Raw genomic sequence first — 23781 nt, forward strand, 5'->3', positions numbered from 1 at the left:
CCCTGCAGCATGTCATGCTCCCAGAATTTCAGCTTCAACTTAGCTGACAGGCATTAAAGCTTTCTGGTTAGATTGTTCTCACTCAGTTATCATGTCTTTTCCATGTGTACTTGTAATTTTTCCATCATGTCTCAAAGTAAAGTCATTAACATAAAAAAAATGGAACCGACAGTAAGGCCGTAGAAGATAGAGAAAAATCCTAATTTCTTTAAGTGAACACGTTTTTTAAAGAGAGGAGCAAGATTTTTTCTCTCCCACTCGACCTTTAAGATACGCAGTCCTGAGTAGATGACTGACTAGATCAAAAATATAAGAAAGGGATGGACACCGGTAGCTACGCGAGATTCTGGAATGGGACTCAGTCATTGATTCCTGTACGTCCGCCACTGGCATATTATATAAAAGCTACACCTGGCCGGGCGCGGTGGCTCAAGCCTGTAATCCCAGCACTTTGGGAGGCCGAGGCGGGTGGATCACGAGGTCGAGAGATCGAGACCATCCTGGTCAACATTGTGAAACCCCGTCTCTATTAATACAAAAAAATTAGCTGGGCATGGTGGCGCGTGCCTGTAATCCCAGCTACTCAGGAGGCTGAGGCAGGAGAATTGCCTGAACCCAGGAGGCGGAGGTTGCGGTGAGCCGAGATCGCGCCATTGCACTCCAGCCTGGGTAACAAGAGCGAGACTCCGTCTCAAAAAAAAAAAAAAAAAAAAAAAAAAAAAGCTACACCTGGCCTTGAAGGTAAGTCTTCACAAGCCCTGAGCAAGAAAAACTGGGGTCAAATCTAGGTATCTGATTAAAGTTAAGCATCCTACTAATACTTGTCTCTGCCGGGAGAAGCCCACACACCTGAAAGAGACGTAAAATCTGGCCTGGATTCCCTATTCCCAGGACCCTGTCCCTCCGCTTCAGGGCCCCGCCCCTCGGCGTTGCGCAAACTCAGTTGCTACCTAAGTCTTTTCCTCCTCCCCGCTCCTGTGGCTGTCAAACTCCGTAGTCCAGACTTCCTTAAGGCCCAGGACATAGCTCCACGCATGCTCAGCACCTACCAGGGTCGAGCTCACACACACGTGCTTACGGCCTGTCGCGGCGCCTGCGCGGTAGTAGCGCGAAGTCGGTGCCCTTAGTACGCCGCTGGCACCTTGACTCTCGCCGGTTGCGGGAACCCATTTGTGCTCGGTATCCTAGTGCGCACGCCTTGCAAGCGACGGCGCGATGAGTCTGACTTCCAGTTCCAGCGTACGAGGTGAAGTGGGGCCTGGGAGCGGGTGAGGCTGGTGAGGCGCAGCGGTTGCGGCTGGTGAGGCGCAGCGGTTGCGGCGCCCGCACCTCGGCTGGGTTGTTTTACCCCTGCTCTGCGCGCCCGCCGGTCCTATAACCTTGAGATGCAGAAGGGCAAGCGCTTGGCCCGGCTGCGGGTTCCGGGCCAGACAGCCAAAGGGGGCGAGGTCAGGGATGGATTGATGGTTTGAGACCACGCCGGCGTCTCATCTCTGGTCCACGTTTCCCCTAACTAACTAAAACCTAACAACTAATGACCGCGCTGCTAGCTTTTCTTGTTCTCCCCTAAGACGCTTTCATACATATCCTTAAGTCACAGAGCCTGAAAAAGAAGGAAAGGTAAGAGAAAACAACAACAGCAAACCCGTTTGCCCTTCTCATGTTTCAGTCAGCGTCGGGTCACAACGTCGATTTCCCGCGATCCTGAAGCAGTGCATGACTAATCACATCTTAGTTTTGCAGATTTTTTTTTTTTAAAGGATGAAACCCAATCCGAGGTCTTCAGTTTTCCCGGTTTTGTATCATGCCCCTGGCATCTGGCCCTCAGTGGGAGTAGTCCAGGAGAGGATTGAAAATCGCGTTCGTTGAACCTTCAGCTTTCTGAGTCTTCTTTCCCGTGTGCTAGTAGTACCTAGTGTTTGGAAACAGTATTTCGCAGAAAGTCCTGTTTTAATAAAATTAAGAGACTTTATAGCAGTCATTTAGTGTGGATTTTCACTTTTCTTGGTGATGTTATAATTGTTAATATAATACTGTGTACCAGACACACGATATGTGTGATCTTTGCCCCTATATGAAACGCCACTTCGCAAGGTTTTGGGTAGAGATTGTCCCAGAGGTTAATTAAAAATACGTTCAGAAAATATTGAGCATCTGTAGTGTCAGGTAATATAAAGTTCCTACTAACTTGAGTCAATTTTTTCATAAAGAGGTAGTTTCCAAAAATTGGAGAGTTCCACTTCTGCTGTCAAAATTTACCTGGCAGAGTAAGGGTGACATGACATTTCGAAGTTACTAATGATATAGAAATTATTATTTGCAAAAATTGTTTTAAAAGATACTTGAGACTTTTTTAATAGAGGCAGCTTGGTGCATTTAAAATAGGTTGTGATTTTTGTTTTTGTTTTTTAAAAAACCATATTCTCTTAGGATTAAGACTTGTGAAATGAGATGTTCATGTGACTTGTGCTGCTATTTTTAATTTTACAGGAAGACTGAACATGATTGAGGTGGACCAAAAGATTCCACAATGTGTGTTTAAAATGTGGGATCATTTTGTGTACATGAACACTAAACTCTGTTTAGGTAGCATATTATTGAAATGTGAAACAGGTGAACCCCCTAGGACTTACCACTCTTTGCAGGCTAGTCTGCAAGATTTGTTTTTAAACAAGACAATTTGTTGTTTTGTTTTGTTTTGTTTTTTAATTCTAACCATAGGGGAATTCAAAGGCAACGTTCCCAATCATTTTCCATTGTCTAAAGAATAGGAAATCACTGAAGCAGGTTATTGGCTTCAACTGGAGGTATTCAATATTGTTATGAGGCTCCTTGGTCCCCTGGCTTCCCAAAGTGCTGGGATTACATACAGGAGACACTACACCCTGCCATTACTACTTTTTTATTTCATCAAAAAGCATTAAAGTTTTTATGTATACTGTAGGGAGAGGCCCAAAGCCTTTGTAAATCTCTTCCACCAACACTTTCTTCCTCATAATATAGTAGTAGGTAGGCAAGGTAGGAACAGAGAATGTCTAGGGAATTTAACTTTTAGTGTTTAGATCACACAGAAGTTTGGTTCTTCTCTCAATCTTTAAACCAAATTTATTCCTACAGATTGAAAATTAATTTAGATCTTTTAATTTGGGAGAAGATATCATGTCTCTTCTCAAATGAATTCATAATTGTAAAGGGCTTAGAATGATATGTGACAATGGTAAGCACTGTATAAATGTGTTAAATATAAAGTGTGTATATGTATGTATGCATAACTCTTGTTCATTTTCAGAAGAAAAATAAAAGGTAGTTTATAAATAAAACTTAACGGGGACCAGGCCAGAACTGAAATCAGGCAGAGGCAATGAGAATGAATGATTGGAACTGAAATAGTCTTAAGATCCTGGTCATTGAGATAGCTCTTGATACCAGTATGGTCGATAAGACCATTAGTTTATTACATTTTCTAGTACTGAGTAGGCCCTCACTGCCTACTTGTCCAGTCTCTTATGATTCCTTCTTGTATCCAAATAGATAACTTTTCTGAACATCATCCTGCTCCTTTATAACTCCAGCATTCATTGATAGCTCTCACCCGTAATGCTTTCCCTTTTATTTGCAAGGAAGGTGTTAACTCTTAGGCCGTTCTCTCTCCCTGTCCTCCAGATGTTGTTTTCTTTTGCTTAAATCCTTGCCTCAGTGATACCTGTTGTTTGTAAATCTTTAGCACCTCCTAAAGATTTTCTTCTCTTCAGCCTGAAGTCACTCATAATTCACCCTCATCTTTAAAAAAAGAAAGCCAGCCAAATCAAATAAATTTAAAAGGCCTTCTTTAACCTGCCTTCCCCTGAAATCACTTTATTTTACTTTACCCTCAACTTGCAAAATAGGGATTTGTCTATTCACTTTGTACTTTGTTATCTATCCCAAACCCTGATCATTACAGTGCATGTAACCAAAGTTACATTTCATAAATTCTTATTCTCTTTCATATTCTTGTGTATTTTATTGAAACTAATTTTCTAATTCATTTAACCTCAACATAGGAAAATACAGTTTTGGTTCACTAAATTCACCAAGTCATTTAAAGTAACGATTTAACGGTTTTTGTCTGAAAAGGAATGTATGGATCATAGGATCATCCTGAAAATAAAGGGGATAGCTCCTATAAGTTATAAACAATAAATGAAACAAGACTGGCCAAATTGATGGTTGTTAGAGCTAGTTGAGGTAAATGGGAGTTCATTATAGTATTCCGTGTGTGTGTCTGAAATGGTCCATAATAAAGTTTTTTTAAACATAGCTGCTTATATATGCCTGAAGTTGTTTTGTTTTGTTTTTTTTACATCAGGGAGTAAATTCCACGTCCTGATACAACAGATTAAGAAGAGGGTAAAGATAAGTCATTTAGTATAAGAGCAGTCCAATGTTAAGATAGAAAAATTACACATAAGAATTACAAATTTAAATTAGTCATCCATTATTTCTGGGGTTTTTTTCCCCCAAGACGGAGCCTTGCTCTGTCACCCAGGCTAGAGTGCAATGGCATAATCTCAGCTCACTGTAACCTCCACCTCCTGGGTTCAAGCAATTCTCCTGCCTCAGCCTCCCAAAGTGCTGGAATTATAGGCGTGAGCTACCGCACCCGGCCCATTATTTGTTTTGACTCAACCAACATTATTGAATACCACCTATATGCCAGGCCTTAAGAAAAAAAATATTACCAAGCACAGCCTGCCAGTCTATGAGAGATCTAAGGGAGGGAAGGGGTTGAACACAGCTCCCCTCCCCCACTCCTGATAGAAGAGGAGAAACGTTATGATTCTGTGGCAGTTGATGGTGGGCTGAAGAGGGCAGTTTAGAGCAGAAAACAGGCTAAGGTAAAAGAAGCCGAGAGAGATTTCTAAGTTACAGCAAAATAATCCTCACGGTAAAAAAACAAAAAGCCAGACTGGGTTACAAACAAGGCTTTGGAGTTTGGGAACAAGTTCATGTTTTCTCTCACTCTCTGAATAACTTTAAGAGAGAAAGCCAAAGATTATATTATAGTATGCCAATGGAAGAATAAGCAAAGGGGAGGATTATTTAGAAATGTTACCTTTCTCTGCATTTTTGGTCTTTTATGGTGTTTGTGTAGATATAAAACATGATTATACAAGGTCTGGTAGGGTGAGGTTTGACCTAACTACAGAAATTAACTTGAGAAATGTCTATAGAAAAGAAAATTGTGGGCCAGGTGTGGTGGCTCATGTCTGTAATCCCAGAACTTTGGGAGGCCGAGGTGGGTGGATCACCTGAGGTCAGGAGTTCCAGACCAGCCTGGCCAACATGGTGAAACCCGTCTCTACTACAAATACAAAAATTAGCCAGGTGTAGTGGCATGGCAGGCCCCTGTAATCCCAGCTACTCAGGAGGCTGAGGCAGGAGAATTGCTTGAACCCGGGAGGGAGAGGTTGCAGTGAGCCGAGATTGTATCGTTACACTCCAGACTGGGCAACAGAGTGAGACTCTTGTCTCAAAAAAAAAGAAAAGAAAAGCAAGAATGAACCAGAAGAAGCAAAAATAATGCTCAGGGGCCGGGTGCAGTGGTTCATGCCTGTAATCCTGGCACTTTGGGAGGCGGAGGTGGGTGGATCACTTGAGGCCAGGAGTTCCAAGACCAGCCTGGTCAACATGGTGAAACCCTGTCTCTACTAAAAAAAAAATAAAAATAAAAAAAATTAGACAGGCGTGGTGGTGCACACCTATTATCCCAGCTACTCAGGAGGCTGAGGCAGGAGAATCACTTGACCTGGGGAGGTGGAGGTTGCAATGGAGCTGGGATCGCACCACTGCACCCTACCTTGGGCAATAGAAACTCTGTCTCAAAAAAAAAAAAAAAGAATTATCAGGATTTTTCTAGATTCCAAGTCTGAACCAGTATCTGAAAGGTGCCAATGGAAATATCTTTAAGAATTGGGTCTCAGATTATTGCTTGTTGCTTCTGAGATTGTGACAATTCTTGATAGGCATATACCCGATTATAAAGGATTATTTGGATTTTGCTATTTTTATTTGTTTAATTTTTCAGGTCTTCAGTTCTTTCTTTGTCCTAATTTTTGACTTGTAGACCTGTTGTCATTTTTGTCTATTCCTTTTCCTTTAGAGTTGCCAGTGGCATCCACAGCTTTTTGCCAGAAAAGACTGATTCTGGCTACAGTCATGAAATGATAAAATAGCAACATTTTTTTTACTTCTGGGAACTCTTGCATTTGTCTCTAATGAGATTAGAGAATTAGAATTTGGGAAGGGAAGAAAAAAAAAATGGAAATTGTTTTCTCAAGACCTTGGAGCAAATACAAAGGTATTTTCCTTGAACACATGGTACTGTGACATTTGTATCAGGTCATAAGTTGCCCTTGCTAGTGGTAGGAACACAAAGTGTGTGTTTTGAATCCCCATGGAACAGCCAGACTTGGATATCTGGAGTCAGTTTCCATTTCTTTCATGATGCCTTTGATGTTACCTCTTTTCCATGTCAGTTGTTCTGTCATCTCTCCCACCATCACAAAGTCCAAGGGAGGTAAAGCTTTAAAAGTCACCTATGGGTGCAGTTGGTAAATTATATGAGAAAAAAGAAGGGAAGAAGAATGTTTTAATGACTAGGAGAGATTGTTTTTACCTATCATGATGAAGTTTCATGTAGAAATTCCTATAGTATTCTCTTTTTAGATCGTGAAACAAATTATTACTAGCCAATTGTAGTTGTTCTTTAGATCTCAGCACTTTTTGCAATTTGCAGGCGCCATCCAAACAAATACGTTTTTAAGTACTTTATAATTCACCTAAAAGTAAGGTGTAATTAAACTTGACAGCACTTAGGGAATTGTGTTATTTTAGTCTTTTGGGATGTTGCCCCCCTTTAAGTTTGTACTAAAGACAAAGTTCAGCAAATGTTATGGTGCATACACTATGCAAGGCAGTGTCTTAGCCCATCTTGTGATAGGTACATTAGCTATTCAAAGTGGCTTTCCATTAGCTAAGAAGTGGATTGCTGCAGCTCCTGGCATAGGGAATATTTTCTCAAGAAAGTTCCATGGTAAATAACATTGGAAAAGAAGATCATGAATCTAGCTAGAAGTCACAGCAGAGTCGCAGCACTGCTTGGAGTCACCTCAGGGTAATACCATGAAACAGCACTAAAATTGTAGATAAATCTACATATAATGTGTACCTACTTAAAAAACATCCTCTGATGAGGCCAAAGGTTTGAAGCTGTCAGATGACATATTAACTTGTCTTCTCAGTCATGCAGACCTGGGAAAGATAAAATGTTATTGTTTATTAGGGAATTATAGAAAGGAATAAAGGAAATGTTATGGGGAGGAAAGCAGTATAAATTAATTTGTTAAGAAAAATACTACCGTGGTTGAAAACAGAATCCAAGGAATATATTAATTAGAAAGTGAGAATAAACCAGAAGAGGCAGAAATAATGCTCTCTTAAGAGATGAGCAAAATGCAGGAATAATTTAGATAAAGTCTAAATTATTGAATAAACTAGAAAAGAAGACCAGGAAAGAAGAAACTGAGAATGATCCTTTCTATTCCGTTTTAGAGGATTGAGCTCCAATTTTATGTAAGATACTGTTAGGTATGGTAAAATAAAAAAATTGACTCAATAATGCAAGTAAATTATAAAGCTAATTAGTCATGTGTTTTTATTTGGCCTTGGAATGTGTGTGTGTGTGTGTGGTTTTTTTTTTTTTTTTTTGTACTTATCTCTCTAGGGCTTTATTTGATAGTCTGGGAACTTATTTCAAACACTGAAGATTTGACTCAGGAAGTGCTGGGAAGGAGTCCAGTGTGTTTATCCTGACCCGTTCAACTTCTTCCTGCAGCCCAGTCCATGCTGGGAATAGACAACTCTCCTCCGAGGCTGAGGCTAACCAGATTATGCAGAACTTTCTTCTCTCCATCATTGCCTGGAGCTGGGGTAGTTGTTAAGCCTTTGGGTTTCTAAAGACTTGAAAAGCTGCTTGAAAAGAATAACTAGATGGCTTGTTAGTCCAACAGTTTTATTATTATTATAATAAAGTAGAATAATGCCATTAAATTTAAAATGAATTTTTAGGAAAGTAAAATAAATTTAGAATTTATTAAATAAAAATATAACTATAATTATATTAATCATATTTCCTACAAAATATGAAATTAGTACATTCTGATTTTTATTTTAATGAGAAAACATTTTGAATTTTAAAAAAAGGACTTTTGAATGAAAAAGGACTTTGAAACCTGGAATCCTGCTACATACATTCCTTTGAATGTTTTTAACATTAGGGTGGTTTGGTTTTGTTTGTCTGTTTCTTTGAGTATCATTTCTTTTACAGCTTTCTGTAATAGTTGCAAGTGAGTTTTGGTAAATTAAATCATTTAAAAATCACTAAGGGATCTTGCTATTTAAATAAACTATAATGAGTCATTTTGTTAGCATAGCATGTTATTTGTGATCTGAATTTTTATGTTTTCGGGCTTTTTTTTAAGTAATAGATACCTGCAAGTTCACATATTATTTAAAATCTACTTATAAACACTTTTTAAATGATTATTGAGCTTTAGGGTTTTTTACTCCAGCTCTAAAATAATATTTTAAGTTTCCTCTTCTTAATGTAGCTGTCATCACTCAGTAGAAAATACACAATTTCTCTAGTAATGGCCAGGGAAAGTCATAATAACAAAGGACCATTATTGCAGTGTGTTCTGGTCATTTTGTTAACATTGAAAACTTAGGATGCTTAATACTCAAAAACTAGATTTTGGAACATTCATGTGATATTATTGGCTTGTATTTTGGTTTTGATAATTTTTTGTTTTCCTTCCCTTCTCTAGTTGAATGGATCGCAGCAGTTACCATTGCTGCTGGGACAGCTGCAATTGGTTATCTAGCTTACAAAAGATTTTATGTTAAAGATCATCGAAATAAAGCTATGATAAACCTTCACATCCAGAAAGACAACCCCAAGATAGTACATGCTTTTGACATGGAGGATTTGGGAGATAAAGCTGTGTACTGCCGTTGTTGGAGGTCCAAAAAGGTGAGGAAAGCAATTCCTTCATATGGTACCATTTTTAGTATTATATTTCTAAATTATTCTGTCAGACTTGTATCACCAGATATTGTTATGATATCCCTTTTTCGTTATTGTTGAGACAGAGTTTTGCTCTGTCATCCAGGCTGTTTCTGTTAATGGCATAACCCTCTTCTAATCTTACATGCTTAGATCCTTCAGTGAGCTTTAGTTTTTCTCCCCAGTCTTTTACACAGAAGTCAGTGCATTTGGCTGACTCTTTCCCCAAAATGTTTCATGTCTCTGCTCTTTTATCTCCATTTCCACAGCTAGCACCCTTATATAAGTATCATAACTCTATGTTTGAAACCCCTGTCAAGGAGCTCCCCATGTCTGGAGCCACAGACTCCTCACACTGGTCCTCAAGACTCTCCTCAATTTTGATTTATTCCTTGGGGGAGGGCTGTAGAATAACCAGACTATCTTCTTTATCCATTTCACCTTTGTTCACGCGTCCTTTCTTGCAGATTCATTTGGAATTTGGAATTGTTGATAAAGACTAGTGGGGTTACTAGAAAATAATAAAGTAATACATCTAGAAATTGTGGAATTTCTAAGTTGGAGTTTTGATAGTTCTTTAGTAAGTGATCTTAGATAGTTCATTTAATATCTACTCTATGTGCATGCATGAGAAGCATTGAACAGTAAAACAGATGTCACAGGTGTGTATGGTACATGTAGTATAAGTGATCTAAATAAGTGGAAGCTAAAAGGAAGAAATTACACCATGAGGCTGGGTGCAGTGTGGCTCATGTCTGTAATCCTAACACTTTGAGAGGCCAAGGCAGGAGGATCACTTCAGGCCAGGAGTTCAGGACCACCCTGAGCAACATGGTGAGACCCAATCTCTCTCTTTTTTTTTTTTTTTTAATTAAAAAAAAAATTACACCACATCTTCTGCAAAAGCATAGTCATATACTTAGGAGTTAAATTGATGTGAGAAAAATTGGTAGCATTTGAATAAACTGCAATATTGGAGACTCAAAATCTGTTATGCCATTAACAGAAATAAAAGCTTCAAGGTGAAAGGCTAATTTTCCAGGATGGCAATAAGGAGTTCTGTTTCAGAGAGTGAATTTGAGTTGACAGTTGAATGGAAATGCACAGCAGACAATGTGAAATGTGAGACATCAGGGTTGGAGATAGAGATCAGCAAAACTGATGAGTCAAGTGTAGGAATGCAACTGATCTTTGATATAGATAAAAATCAAAGGCTAAATATGAAATCTTGGGGAATTTTCTGCGTTTTGGAAAGGGGACAAAAGCCATTTAAGGAGATGGAATGGGTCAGAGAGGTTAGAATAAAACTAAAAATATCATAGCTTCAAAGTGGAAGAGGGAACAGTTTCAAAGATTTTGAACTGAACATTGGCCTGTGCAAAGACAACTACGTGAATGAATAGACTAAACTGTTAGATTAAGCAATTTCCCTTTTGGTGTCATTTCAATGGAGTAATTAGAATAGAAGCTATGTCCAAGTGTGTTAAAGTGTGAATTAAATAATAAAGAATTGCCAGAAGTCTGTGTCAGATTTTCAGTAGATGAAACAGTGAATGGAAAGAAAAATAAGATAATTGCTTGAATGAACACTACGGCTTGGCTTTGAGATCAAGTAAAGGGAGTTTGCTTTGATTGGGTTTTCTCAGAGGGCAAAGAATCCAATAAAATAAATATGGGCTTTCATGAACTAAAATCTCAAATATTTCAGGAAGAATCACCAATGGACACAAACTAGTGGTATAAATGTTTATTAGAGTTTGTAATTCAAAACATTCCAGGATTATTCTTTCATTTTACAATTTAGAGTTTCCAGATGGTTCAGCCAGGGACTGCCATTTCCTGTAGGTGGACTTCAAGAGAGGAAATGAGACCAGTCATTTTATTTCTAGTTTTCTCATCCCTTTTTTCCTCTGGCTTATCTTTTTTTTTTTTTTTTGAGACAGTCTTGCTCTGTCGCCCAGACTGGAGTGCAGTGGCACGATCTCAGCTCACGGCAACCTCTGCCTCCTGGGTTCAAGCGATTCTCCTGCTTAAGCCTCCTGAGTAGCTGGGATTACAGGTGTGCACCTCTATGCCCAGCTAATTTTTGTATTTTTAGTAGAGACTGAGTTGTACCATGTTGGTCAGGCTGGTTTCGAACTCCTGACCTTGTGATCCACCTGCCTTAGACTCCCAAAGTGCTGGGATTGCAGGCATGAGCCATCACACCTGGCTTCTCTGGCTTATCTTTTATGACATTTAGTGATCCTCTTTGTGTCTGGGATTTGTCAGTTCTGAATCTTCACTGCATCTTGGGCACTTATTCCTACATGAATCAATTAACAGTTTGCTTTGAATATTATCCAAGTTAACAAATGTTGTTACTCTTCAAACACTTTTGGAAACACCCCACATTCCTGTTCTAAGGTTATCACACAGGTGCCAAGTCACACACTTAAATGCCAGTTCACAGAAGACTTGTAATTAATACCTTTGATTAAGTGGCTACAGTTAGGTTATAGTCAGTAGTTTTTCCCTCATACAAACCAGTTGTATTTATAACAAAATTTAAACATATTTTTATCAATGGAAAAAAATGTTTTATGCAATATAAACTTCAATTCTAATTCATTCTTAAGGTGCAGTCTCTAGTAACCTGTTGTGTGTCTAACATTTTTTTTTTGAGACAGTTTCTCACTCTGTTGCCCAGGCTGGACTACAGTGGCATGATCTTGGCTCACTGCAACCTCTGCCTTCCAGATTTAAGCGATTCTCATGCTTCAACCTCCTGAGTAGCTGGAATTACAGGCATGCACCACCATGCCTGGCTGATTTTTGTATTTTTAGTAGAGATGGAGTTTTACCATGTTGGCCAGGCTAGTCTTGAACTCCTAACCTCAGGTGATGCACCTGCCTTGGCCTCCCAGAGTGCTGGAATTACAGGTGTAAGCCACTGTGCCTGGCCCAGAAATTGGCTTATTTTATAGTTCAGTCTTCCCTCGGTGTCCGTGGATTGGTTCCAGGACCTCCCATGGATACCAAAATCTGAGAATGCTCAAGCCCCTGATTTAAAATGACAGTGTTTGCCTAGAAGCTATGCACATAATCCTGTATACTTTAAATTATTACATCATCTCTCTGTTACATATAATACCTAATAGAGTGTGAATGCTATGTAAACAGTTGTTATAATGTATTGTTTAGATAATAATGACAAGGAAAAAACTATACTATACATGCTCAGTACCCATACAATTGTTTTAGTGAGTATTTTCATCAGCAATTGGTTGAATCCATGGATGTGGAACCCACAGGTACAGATGGGGCCAAATTGTATTTCACAATAGGGCTATCCATATTTGAAGTGAGAATGAAAGGAGCCAGTATAGAGGAAATGATTAAAGTGACTACAGGGAAAAATACTATTTGAGACAGTGGTATCTTGACAAAGGGCGGAAGGAAATGAGAGTAAGAGCACAGATGTGAAACTCAGCTCTAAAAAGGAAGAGATAGTCTTGCTTTCGAAACAAGAAGATGAAAGAACTCTGATGTAAGAGGGCATGGTATGGGATGTAGTATTGCTAGATTCCTATGCCTGCAACTTCAGGTAGGTTTACATCATTCGCTGAGTTGTATGATGGCCACATAGGAGACAGTTCAAACAAGGACAGCATAAGAATACAGAGTAAGAAGGAGAAGAAAGTCTTACCAGTTAACATCAGGCGCTCAACTGAAATTGAAATGAAATGCAACTGGACATACTTAGACTCACTGTCTTTCATTTACAGTGTTAGATTTGAGTTGTGATATTTTTGTTTTGTTGTTGATAGTGGGCTTGATCCTGGGATTTTTTTGGCTCAGTGGGGAAGGGCTGGGAGAGAAAGAGAAAGCCTCCATCCTATTAATGGCTTAGAAGTGGGTTTTACTGAGTCTATTTCTTCATAAAAACAATATTCTGTATGTTGGTGACATTCTTTGGCCAATCCACATAAAGATAGTCTTGTAAAAATATTAATTTCTCTTTGTACCTTTTCATATTATAGCTACTGTGTTAGGTTTATTTAAGTAGGTACATAAGAATGGTATAAAATGTCATAATCTCTAGGGTAGTCTCAAAAATCTTATTACTTCAGTTTTCTTTCTCAACCAAAAAGGTATATTTTTCTGGGCAGTTTATGATGATGAGCCAAAATGGTGCCAGGCAACTTCCTTTGGATACAAAATCAAATCTCTAATGCAAAGTATGAAGTTCAGAGAAGGAAGATTGTCTTTAAAAGAAAATTGTTTCAGGTGGAAGAGATAAGTCAAAAAGGAGCATTTATTTCTATCTTGAATTACCCTCAAAACAGACATAACTTGAGATGTGGGGTCATTAAAAAGAAATCTTATCTTTTTATGAAGATCCATATAGCATTGCTAGCTTTCCTGGTGGAGAGCAAGGATCTCCAGTGTTTTTTCTACTAGACTTTTATTCCAACTTCTTCTAACCCTTTCTTCCCCACTTTTAAAGATACTTGGGATTTGTAGTGTTCATATTGGGTTAACAAACATAAAAGGATGTTTTCTGGACATAAAGGAAATCCAGCCAATTTGATTTACAGACTTTTTCCAGGATTTGTTAGTAAACAAACACTGACATCTTAGAACAAAGTAAGTATCAATACTACACGAACTGAATTTAATATTCTTTGTGGGGTTTTTTTGTAATTTTACTTTTTGCTTAACAATTTAACATTTCAAAATTTTTAATGAAAGAGGGTTAATAAAATTATTATTGTACAGTATTTGATATAAAATGTTCTGAACTTCCTACCTTCTATTTGAAAATATATAATGCCGGGCACAGTGGCTTAGGCTCATAATTCCAACACTTTGAGAATGTGATGAGCAATGTAATGAGACCTTGTCTCCACAAAAAATTTAGAAATTATTTGAGTGTGGTGGCATGCACTTATAGTCCTAGCTACTCAGGAGGCTGAGATGGAAGGATCACTTGAGCCTGGGAGATTGAGGCTTCAGTGAGCTCCAGTTATGCCACTGTGCTCCAGCTTGGGCAACAGAGGGAGACCCTGTCTCTTAAAAAAAAAAAGTTTATATCCACCACACATTATATTTCTCCTGCATAGGTCAGAAATAAAGCAAGATACAGAATACAGTAATTCCTGGGGCTAAGTGATACAAAAAGTGCCATTAAAAAATATGTCTCTGAACAAAATTATTTTTAACACCTAGTTTACATTTTAAAGGCATAAAAGCTTTATATACTTTAATCCCATGAAAATTTATTAACAGATAACCAGAATCAACTACTCATTGCTTTTTAAAGAAATATTTTTTTTATTTGTTTGCTTGTAATAATATGAAGAAACAGGCTGATTTCAGTTTTTAGGCAGACTTGGGTTATTAGAAAAAATGTATTCTCATTTTAGATACATAACAAATATTTTGTAAGATTTTCTTTGTATATTTTTCTGTAGATTTCTCTCCTATTGATTCTGTATATGGAGGAAAATAATTTGAGAAAATGTTAGTGTCTAGTATTTTTAACATAAGATTAAAAATAAATAAATAAATAAAAGTTGTTTTGTAGTTTTTTTGTTTTTGAGATGGAGTTTTGCTCTGTGACCCGGGCTGGAGTGCAGTGGCACTATCTCAGCTCACTGCAACCTCTGCCTCCCGGGTTCAAGTGATTCTCCTGCCTTAACCTCCCGAGTAGCTGGGATTACAGGCGCCCACTGCCGCGCCTAGCTAATTTTTTGTCGAGACAGGGTTTCACCATCTTGGCCAGACTGGTCTCAAACTCCTGACCTCATGATCCACCTGCCTTGGCCTCCCAAAGTGCTGGGATTACAGGCATGAGCCACCGCGCCCGGCCAAAAAATAAAAGTTAAACATGCCATTTCAGTAAGTTATTTGTAGCTTCTTATTTAGAAATATTTTATTTTTCAGAAATACAGCCTGTGTGAACTTAACTGTACAGTGAAGTATTTTGTGTGTGCTATTTATAAAAATAGAGTCTTTACAATGCAAACTTTTATACTCACTAAAATCATCTGTGTTTGTTTATTAAACATATGTCACTTTGAAATGCTGTACTTGCTGTGGGATAATTTAGTTTCATTTTTATAGCCTTTTTCCTCATCCACGCCAAGAAAAAACTGAAAGCTTGACTTTATGTTTTTGTATCAAGGACTTGTTTTTAATATGAATATACTGTTTACCACATCTTATTGACCTCGAAACAAGAAATAATGTAAACTTTACATATACTGCATTTACACTGCCCACTATGACAGGATAGAATTTATATCTGGAAATATAAGTTGTGCAGATACCTTAAGGTTTTCTGTAATTTTTAGCTAATTTAGTGCTTCTTTCAATTATTTACAGATAGATTAAATTTTGATTACTTTAACATCAAGTAGACTTTTGGATATCAAAGTTTAAGATTAAATACCATTATTGTCGCATTTCACTTATCTGCTATATTCCCTTCACTGAACATAATGAGGTACTTGTTTCTGGTAAAGCTAAGACTCCTCTTACTTTACTCTTCTAAATAGGTTTCTTCAAAGCAACAGTATACCTTAGACTAAACAGAGAAACTCTAGATTCTAGAGTGTAGATACATTCAATGCATCAAGATTAATGCAAAGATGCTAGCTCTCATCATTTGACATGAAATAGAAATAAAAGATATAAATATAGAAGAAACAAAATTACTGATAATTACACCTTCTAAGTGTAAAACATTTAATTACCTGAAGAGTTACTGAAATACTATTAAATTCTTATTTTTTCATTTTACAATAGAGAGGGATATACTTATTAAAAAAATGATTTTATGGCAGGGCACAGTGGCTCACACCTGTAATCCCAGCACTTTGGGAGGCCGAGACGGGCAGATCACAAGATCAGGAATTCGAGAGCAGCGTGACCAACATGGTGAAACTCCATCTCTACTAAAAATACAAAAATTAGCTGGATGTGGTAGCGCACGCTTGTAATCCCAGCTACTCAGGAGGCTGAGGCAGGAGAATCGCTAGAAACCCAGAGGTAGAGGTTACAGTGAGCTGAAATCGTGCCACTGCACTCCAGCCTGGAGACGCCATCTCAAAAAAAAAATTTACATAGCAGGAGTGTTCAGATATGAAAATAACTAAGTGTGATAATGATTAAAACATGACAGCAATAATCTTAACCAGAATATACATGAGATCTGAGGATGAAAAACTGCAAAAGAAATTAAGACTTGGCAAAAAACATTCTCAAGCTTATCTGGAGGAATAAAGTAATAAAGTTTCATAAAGTTAACAAGAATAATGAAGGAAAACTAGCCCCACAAAACGCTGAAATGTTTAAAATACAAATATTCCAGTGTAGTAGGCTGATCAACATAACATAGAACTATAAATAGGTGCTTTTATATGTAGAATTTATTTCGATCAAATTATGAATAAAGGTATAACAATGTGGGAAGCAACAGCATCTCAGCATTTGCAAAGTGTGCTCAACAGAAAACTCTAATAGAAATCAAAATTTAAGTGTCCATAGTCCAGTCACCTTAAAAAACTCTGGCATAAAATTGTGGTTTTTATAGCAAAATTAAAATAATAATGTGTGCTGTGACTCAAATGGGCTATATGATATGTTTTTTAAACACAGAATGAAACCAAATCAGAGTGTCTTGCAGGATTCAGCTTCTTTGGAGCATACTCTGAGAAACACTGTTAGTGTTTTTCCCTCCCACTGGACACCAAAACATCAGTTATATCTAAAATGTGAAATCATGAAAAGGAATGGAAATTTATATTTGTCACATCTCTAGAAGAAAGATGTCTCCGTGAATGATGTTGAAAAGGGAAATATTGGCATATTTGTATGAAAGTGGAGAAATTGAGACTATGAGAAAATGAGCAAAATGAAAATATTTTGGAAAGATTGCTGCAAAAATCAACAAAGGGATAATATGCAAATTGATTTTTTTTGAGATAGAGTCTTGCCATCTCCCAGGTTGGAGTGCAGTGGCGCAATCTCAGCTCACTACAACTTCCACCTCCCAGGTTGAAGCCTCAGCCTCCCAAGTAGCTGGGATTACAGGCACTCGCCATCATGCCTAGCTAATTTTTGTATTTTTAGTAGAGATGGGGTTTTACCATGTTGGCCAGGCTGGTCTTAAACTCCTGACCTTAAATGATCCACTCATCTCAGCCTCCCAAAGTGCTGGGATTGTAGGCATGAGCTACCGTACCCAGCCACAAATTGATTTTAAATAAATGAATTTAAACTCTTAGAATTGAATAGACAATAGACATAGTTCACTGGAAAGGAATGTAACTAGTATATAAACATAAAATAGGTCTTCAATACTCATCAGATACCACAATGAAATTCAATAAGTGATGTGTGCATTACGCACAAGTCGATTTCTTCCTCCTACTAAGTAGTGTATGTACTTTACATAGGCTCTTAAAGAAAGCCTATATAAGATAACCAAGAAAATCTTTTTGTTATGTTATATGAATTAAGCATCACCATCCACTCTGCCAAGCATAATACTGATTTTGGGATTAGATGTTTCATTCATTCTTTCTCTTCCTAGTTCCCATTCTGTGATGGATCTCACACAAAACACAACGAAGAGACTGGAGACAACGTGGGACCTCTGATCATCAAGAAAAAAGAAACTTAAATGGACACTTTTGATGCTGCAAGTCAACTTGTCGTGAAGTTACCTGATTGTTTAATTAGAATGACTACCACCTCTGCCTAATTGACCTTCCCTGGGTTCTAAATGTGGTATATTGCAAACTGCAGCTTTCACATTCATGGCATTTGTCTTACTTGTTGAAACATCGTGGTGCACATTTGTTTAAACAAAAAAAAAAAAAAAAAAAAAAGGAAAAACCACCCTCATGGCCTGTGGGTTATTTTGGTCTTGTAGGGATCCATTTCTTTAAAATATTGACATATAGAGTTGTATCTTACATAGAATATAGTTGTATCTTGAAGGCAACATATTAAATTATTCTCAAAATTATGTATTTGCAGATTCTACTTGTAAGTTTCAAAGAAAAATTATCGTCTTTTCATATTGACCTGGAAAGTATATAGGATGTGATTCAGCTACATTAATTTCTTAATACAATCTAGGAAGGACCTGTTTTGACCTTGATTTTCTTGACATTGGTAATGACACTGAGAAAATGTGGCTTCCGTGTCTTCACAGTTTTCAGTCAAAATGATTGATGAATGTTATTCTGCTTAATTTTATAAGTCAGCCAGGTCAATAATAAAGGGGTGATAACTTCTTCGTATTCATCTTCATAGATATTTAATGAAGATAGAGCCATTAAAGGAGCCAATAGTGAGAATTTAGTTAAAACTGATACTAGATTTAAATTAGTCATGTTTTAAAATCTAATGTTCCAGAATTCTGGCCCAAGGAATGGTAAGCACTTGAACTGAGGACATAGAAGGAACTGGAGCACATAATGTCAAGTCTTTTGATCACTACACCACATATCCTGACAGAAATAGTAGTCACAAGATTAGATCAAAGGCGTGGGAAGGTTTTTTTTTTCCCCACTCCAGCTAATCAAGCACATGGATTTTAAATTGTATGATCTTTTTCTTAAAAGTAAAAATTTGAGGACAAATGTTTATGTAATACTCTTCAAAGACTCAGAGCAGAAACATTGCATTCATTGTTGATTCAGAAAAAACAAAACATGAAAGCTGAATAATTAGCAATAAAAGAATTAAGACAAATAGTTCATAAATATTTTTAAAGATATTAGATTTTGAATTTCATAGGTTAGAAGGAAAATCATGGCAAAATATATAGAAAATGTGGGCAATATAATTTGAAACTGATGAAACGTAAACATTTTCATTATTTATTTTAGTATACATGAATTCTCAGTAGTAGTCAATCACAAGTTTCTGTTTGCTAAAATCCGTATACCTTGACAGGGATCAAGCCTGACAGCAACATTCCTACATAATACGTAATCCTGGCTATTTTTACATATATAGTTTTGTGTATTACTGTAGATAAAAGTTGGTAACAAAATTGTACACTGGTTTTAAGAAGCCCATGTGACTAACTTGGACATGTCTTTAAGTTACATATTCATCACAAAATCTGAAAACCTGGCCAGGCGTGGTGGCTCACACCCGTAATCTCAGCACTTTGGGAGGCCAAGGTGGGTGGATCATGAGGTCAGGAGTTCGAGTGCAGCCTGGCCAATATGGTGAAACCCTGTCGCTACTAAAAAATACAAAATTAGCTGGGTGTGGTGGCCACATGACTGTAATCCCTAACACTCGGAAGGCTGAACTAGGAGAATCACGGGAACCCAGGAGGTGGAGGTTGCAGTGAGCCAAGATCATGCCTGAGCAGCAAGAGCGGAACTTCGTCTCAGAAACAACAGTAAAAACCCCAAAATCTAAAACCCTACAAACTGATTCTATTAGATTCTTTGGGCAATTGTTCCCAGATTCTAGGCCAAGACTATATTTTCAGCTCTTCTCAAAGGAAATTTTTTTCTTTGCCCACCTCCTTTTTAAAATAAGTATGCATGTCAGCAAAGCAGAGCAATAATGCTTTTAAAGATGAATTGTTTTAAAGAAAAATAAATCCATCAACTCACAATATTTCTGATAAAGGGACATCCTTCTAACTTGACAGACTATTCTTTATCTTGAATTTGAAATTATATTGTTAGTCATGCATTTTTGTGATGTCAGGGGGAACCTGATACCAGTTTTCAAAACTATAGGATTATATGAGTGTGTGTATATGGCAAAAATATAAATGACCACCTTACTGTGAAACATAGATCTTGAACATTTTGAAAGACCAATTAGGTAAATGTATTTTCAAGGTGGTGGTAAAATTTTTACATGCTTTTGAACTAGCATTCATTTATGATTAAAACCTTTTCATGTTATTTAACCTAAAAACCAACGTTGAGTGTGGTTAGGTTAAGGTGAGATTTTTTTACACAAAAATCATTGTGTGTAGTTACTGTTCTAGCTAAGCACCTTAATGCTTCTAAGTGCTTTTCATTTCATCGCGGCAAAGCAAGTGGGGCTTACATCTGTTTTTCTGTATGTCATTTATGTTCTAGTTATTTCTGAAAAGTTTGTGCTAGGTTGAGAAGTTTCTAATGTGAATAATCTTATTTTTTAGAGTGATGTTCATCTGTTCATGCAACAGACATTTATTAGGCTCCTGTAGACCATGTAATTGAGCCTGAGAAACTTTTGGAGAATTAGAAGCTCCCACTATTTATGGCTAATTATAGGTTATATAATTATGGTAATTTATGATGTATGTCCTTGACCAAACAGCTACAACCATGTATACTGAGTATTTCTACTACAAGTAGGTGAGATTATTTGATTTTACATTAGTTAGGGAGGTTTTTGATTTGGTTTTGCTTTAAGATAAGCATTGACTTTGGCTCCTGATTAGCAACAGACAGTATTTTGTGCATGGGTATCTGTGAGGGTGTGTAATACTAGTTGTTAGAAGCTATGCTTTGTCTCCTTGATTATAATAGTAGCTGACCTCAGGCAAAGCCACTCACCTTTCAGCCTTTTAAACTGTGAGGTGAATGGACTAAATGGCATTTTAGGCAGTTGTTCCCAGATTCTAGGCCAAGACTAAATTTTCAGCTCTCCTCAAAGGAAAAATATAAATAATGCTAATAGAAAGCTATCAGCTCAAATTTAATTTTTTATTATGATTATTTCAGCTATTATGGTATTGAAGTATCTTTTATGAAATGTTGATGGTAGTATCTTTACTTGGCAAAATAATAAGGTGGCAGCCCAATGTTGGTCTCTACTTTTTTTTTTTCACTGCTCCAATGCAATCTAAAAGTCTGGGAACTACTAAGCCGACATCATACCTAAAGTTCTGAGACTTATTAAGGTATTAAAGTAACAGTTTTATTTTGAGATTTAGTTTGTGTTATGTGAAATTTTTCATTAGCACAATGTGTTGAGACCTCATGGAAAGGTACCATTAAAAAAAAAAAAAAAGTTTTTACTTCCATTCAGTTTACCATCCTGGATCCAAACTAAGGGTAAAGCCAATGCATCCTGATGTGTTCCCAACCCATAACTTTAAATGATTAAATTAATCCACAACAGGGAGATTGATTGTTAACTGAGCATCTGCCTTTCTTGAGAAAAGTCAGTGGTTTTTATGGACTTAAATGAAGAAGTTTCCATAAATAAAGGCATTACATGTGTTAACTGAAATTGCCAGGAATCGTCCTAAAGGGGAAAAGGTGTCTAATCAGTAAATCAGTGAAGAAATATAAGATTATAAGTTAGAAGTGTTGCTATGGTATTAGCCCTTATGTCCCTAAACAACAAAAAAGACAATTCAACTTCAAGCATGGAATAGAAAAATGCTGAGCTTAGAATGTTGTCGTCTAGATAGTGTGTAAACTGGATGTTCTCTTTAATACCTGTATCTCTGTGGATAGTGTATTTCTTTCTAGTTTTTCCAGCCTATTCCTTATAGACAACCAGAAGTCAATTCATGTCAATGTTTTATTTAATTGTGAGATTGTTTTCATTTGTAAATATGCAGTGATTCCCAGCTTTTTCATTTAAAATAATTGTGAACATTGCCCACCTGCCTGCATGCTCATAACTGAGATATAAATAATTTTTCTGTTGATGATACTGCCTGCCAACAATTTCATAAGCAGTGGTTAATCTAACTCATTATACAAGATAGACATGAGATACAGATAAGAGAGATTGTCTTTTATTGCTTTATCATCAGTTAAACTTAGCAAAGTCTGTTAAATTTATTTCAGAGTCTTCCAACTGTGAAGGTGGAATTCCACTTATGTTATCCATATCTGCACAGTAATCTTTTTTTGAGCCTAAACTTTCTTAACAGTTTCCTTCTCCTTATTCTAGACAATCATGCTATGCATCTTCCTTGACTACCAGTACTTTAAACTTTGAAAATGTCTCAGTCTTCATCTTTCCAATGCAGTCTACCCTGTAGCCTTCACATGATCCTTCTATATCTCTTCACTTTCATATCCCTCCCAGCAAAGAACATTATGATTATGACTTAGAGTAACCTCACCCCTTTCTCTTTTAAAACTGTTTCTCTTAGAATCCACAGGGAATCTGCATTGAGCAGAGAAGCTAATATGATTGGCTTTTCGTTGCTAGTTACGACTTTCAGCCTGACCCTGGATGCCACCTAGTGTTGAGTCTCTGATAGTGAAAATATTAAACCATAAATTACATGTCATAATTTAACAATGCCATCTAGTAGGTGCATTTGGTGTATGTCCCTGATCTTGCAGTACCTTTGTACTCCAAAAAGTTTGGTCACTTAGAGCAGTTTACATTTCTGTGGCTTTCAGCATCTGGAGTTTGGAAAATAATTATAATGTTCAAGCATTCACCTTTTTTAATCCCTGAGAAAGAAAATAGTTTTTAAAAGTTTGATTATTACAGTAGTCTCTGTACCCAGAACAGTTACAAGTACATAGCAGATGCTCAATAAATACTTGTTTTAATAAATAGATTTGAATGCAAGATTTTTCAAGGATACAAAGGTAACTGCCAAAAAGTCAATATTTTGTCTTGTTCTGCCCTCAAACCTGATTACCTTTTTTTTTTAATATTTGTATTCTAAATTTTTGAACATGCATGTTAGGAAAAGGTACTGAATAGTTACCTTACTCTGACAAGATTGGCTATAAAGTAGTCTACCTAATCAGCACTTCTGTGGCTAAACTTGTGGTATAAAAACCAACCAACTGACAAAACTATCCAAGTCAGCTTTTTTTAAACCAGTGTGCACATGATGTATCATAACTGGGGAGAAGTATGGTACTTGGTTATTTCAAATCTATGGACAGTGCTCTGGAAGAAAGCTGCTGTGAAAAAGACTGAAGTGTCTGGTGTTTGTCAGCCTGGAAGTCCTAGTGATTGCCCGTGGGGCAATGTGGGGGCAACAATCATGGAATTCTAAGTCAGACTTAAATTCAGATCCCAGTAAAGCAGATTATGGTCCCTAATGTGGGTGGGCCTCATTCAATCCTTTAAAGACCTCAATAATGCAAAAATGCTGTTCCTTCTCCTGGAAGAGAAAATTCTTCCTGCCTGACTGCTTTGAACTGAAATATGGACTCTTCCTGGATCTCAAGCCTGCCTACTTTCAGGCTAAAACTATACCATCTGCTCTCCTGTGTCTCTAGCTTGCTGACTCACCCTGCAGATCTTGTCACCCTCTGTAATCATGTGAACCAATTCCTAATAATATTTCTCTCTCCATCCTATTTATTTCTTTTAACATGTAAAAGGGAGATTCAAGCATTAGAGATTATGAATTGAAATATCATGCTATCTCACAGATAATATAGACTAGCTTAGCCTCTTTATTCTAAAATCATGTCACTTGCTAAAAGTAGTACAATGATTCATAGTTGTTTCCTACATAATTTTAATATGGAGAAATGATTGAACATTGGCAAATCTGTTAACATCCTAAAACAATTTTGGAAAAATGAAAATTTTTAGAATTTTAATGCATAAGAGAAAAAAAGGGCCATTTTATCATAATTTCTACAAATAATTATCATTGGCCTAAAGAAAGAAACTGAATCAAAATTAATATAGACAAAAAGTTTATTTGGGCCATA

The 23781-nt window shown here is 37.0% G+C and overlaps 1 protein-coding gene across 1 annotated transcript; it reads left to right on the forward strand.

Moving 5' to 3' along the window:
- The first annotated feature begins 1095 nt into the window (after positions 1–1095).
- Positions 1096–23157, forward strand: CISD1 (CDGSH iron sulfur domain 1). The gene is made up of 3 exons (XM_012445756.3): positions 1096–1246; positions 8868–9073; positions 17688–23157. The coding sequence occupies exons 1-3, from the start codon at positions 1216–1218 to the stop codon at positions 17775–17777; spliced, it is 327 nt and encodes a 108-aa protein (XP_012301179.2). The 5' UTR covers positions 1096–1215; the 3' UTR covers positions 17778–23157.
- Positions 23158–23781: the final 624 nt, after the last annotated feature.

Source organism: Aotus nancymaae, unplaced genomic scaffold, assembly GCF_030222135.1.
Source record: "Aotus nancymaae isolate 86718 unplaced genomic scaffold, 86718_ANA_hifiasm-v0.15.2.pri h1tg000010l, whole genome shotgun sequence".
NCBI lineage: Eukaryota > Metazoa > Chordata > Mammalia > Primates > Aotidae > Aotus > Aotus nancymaae.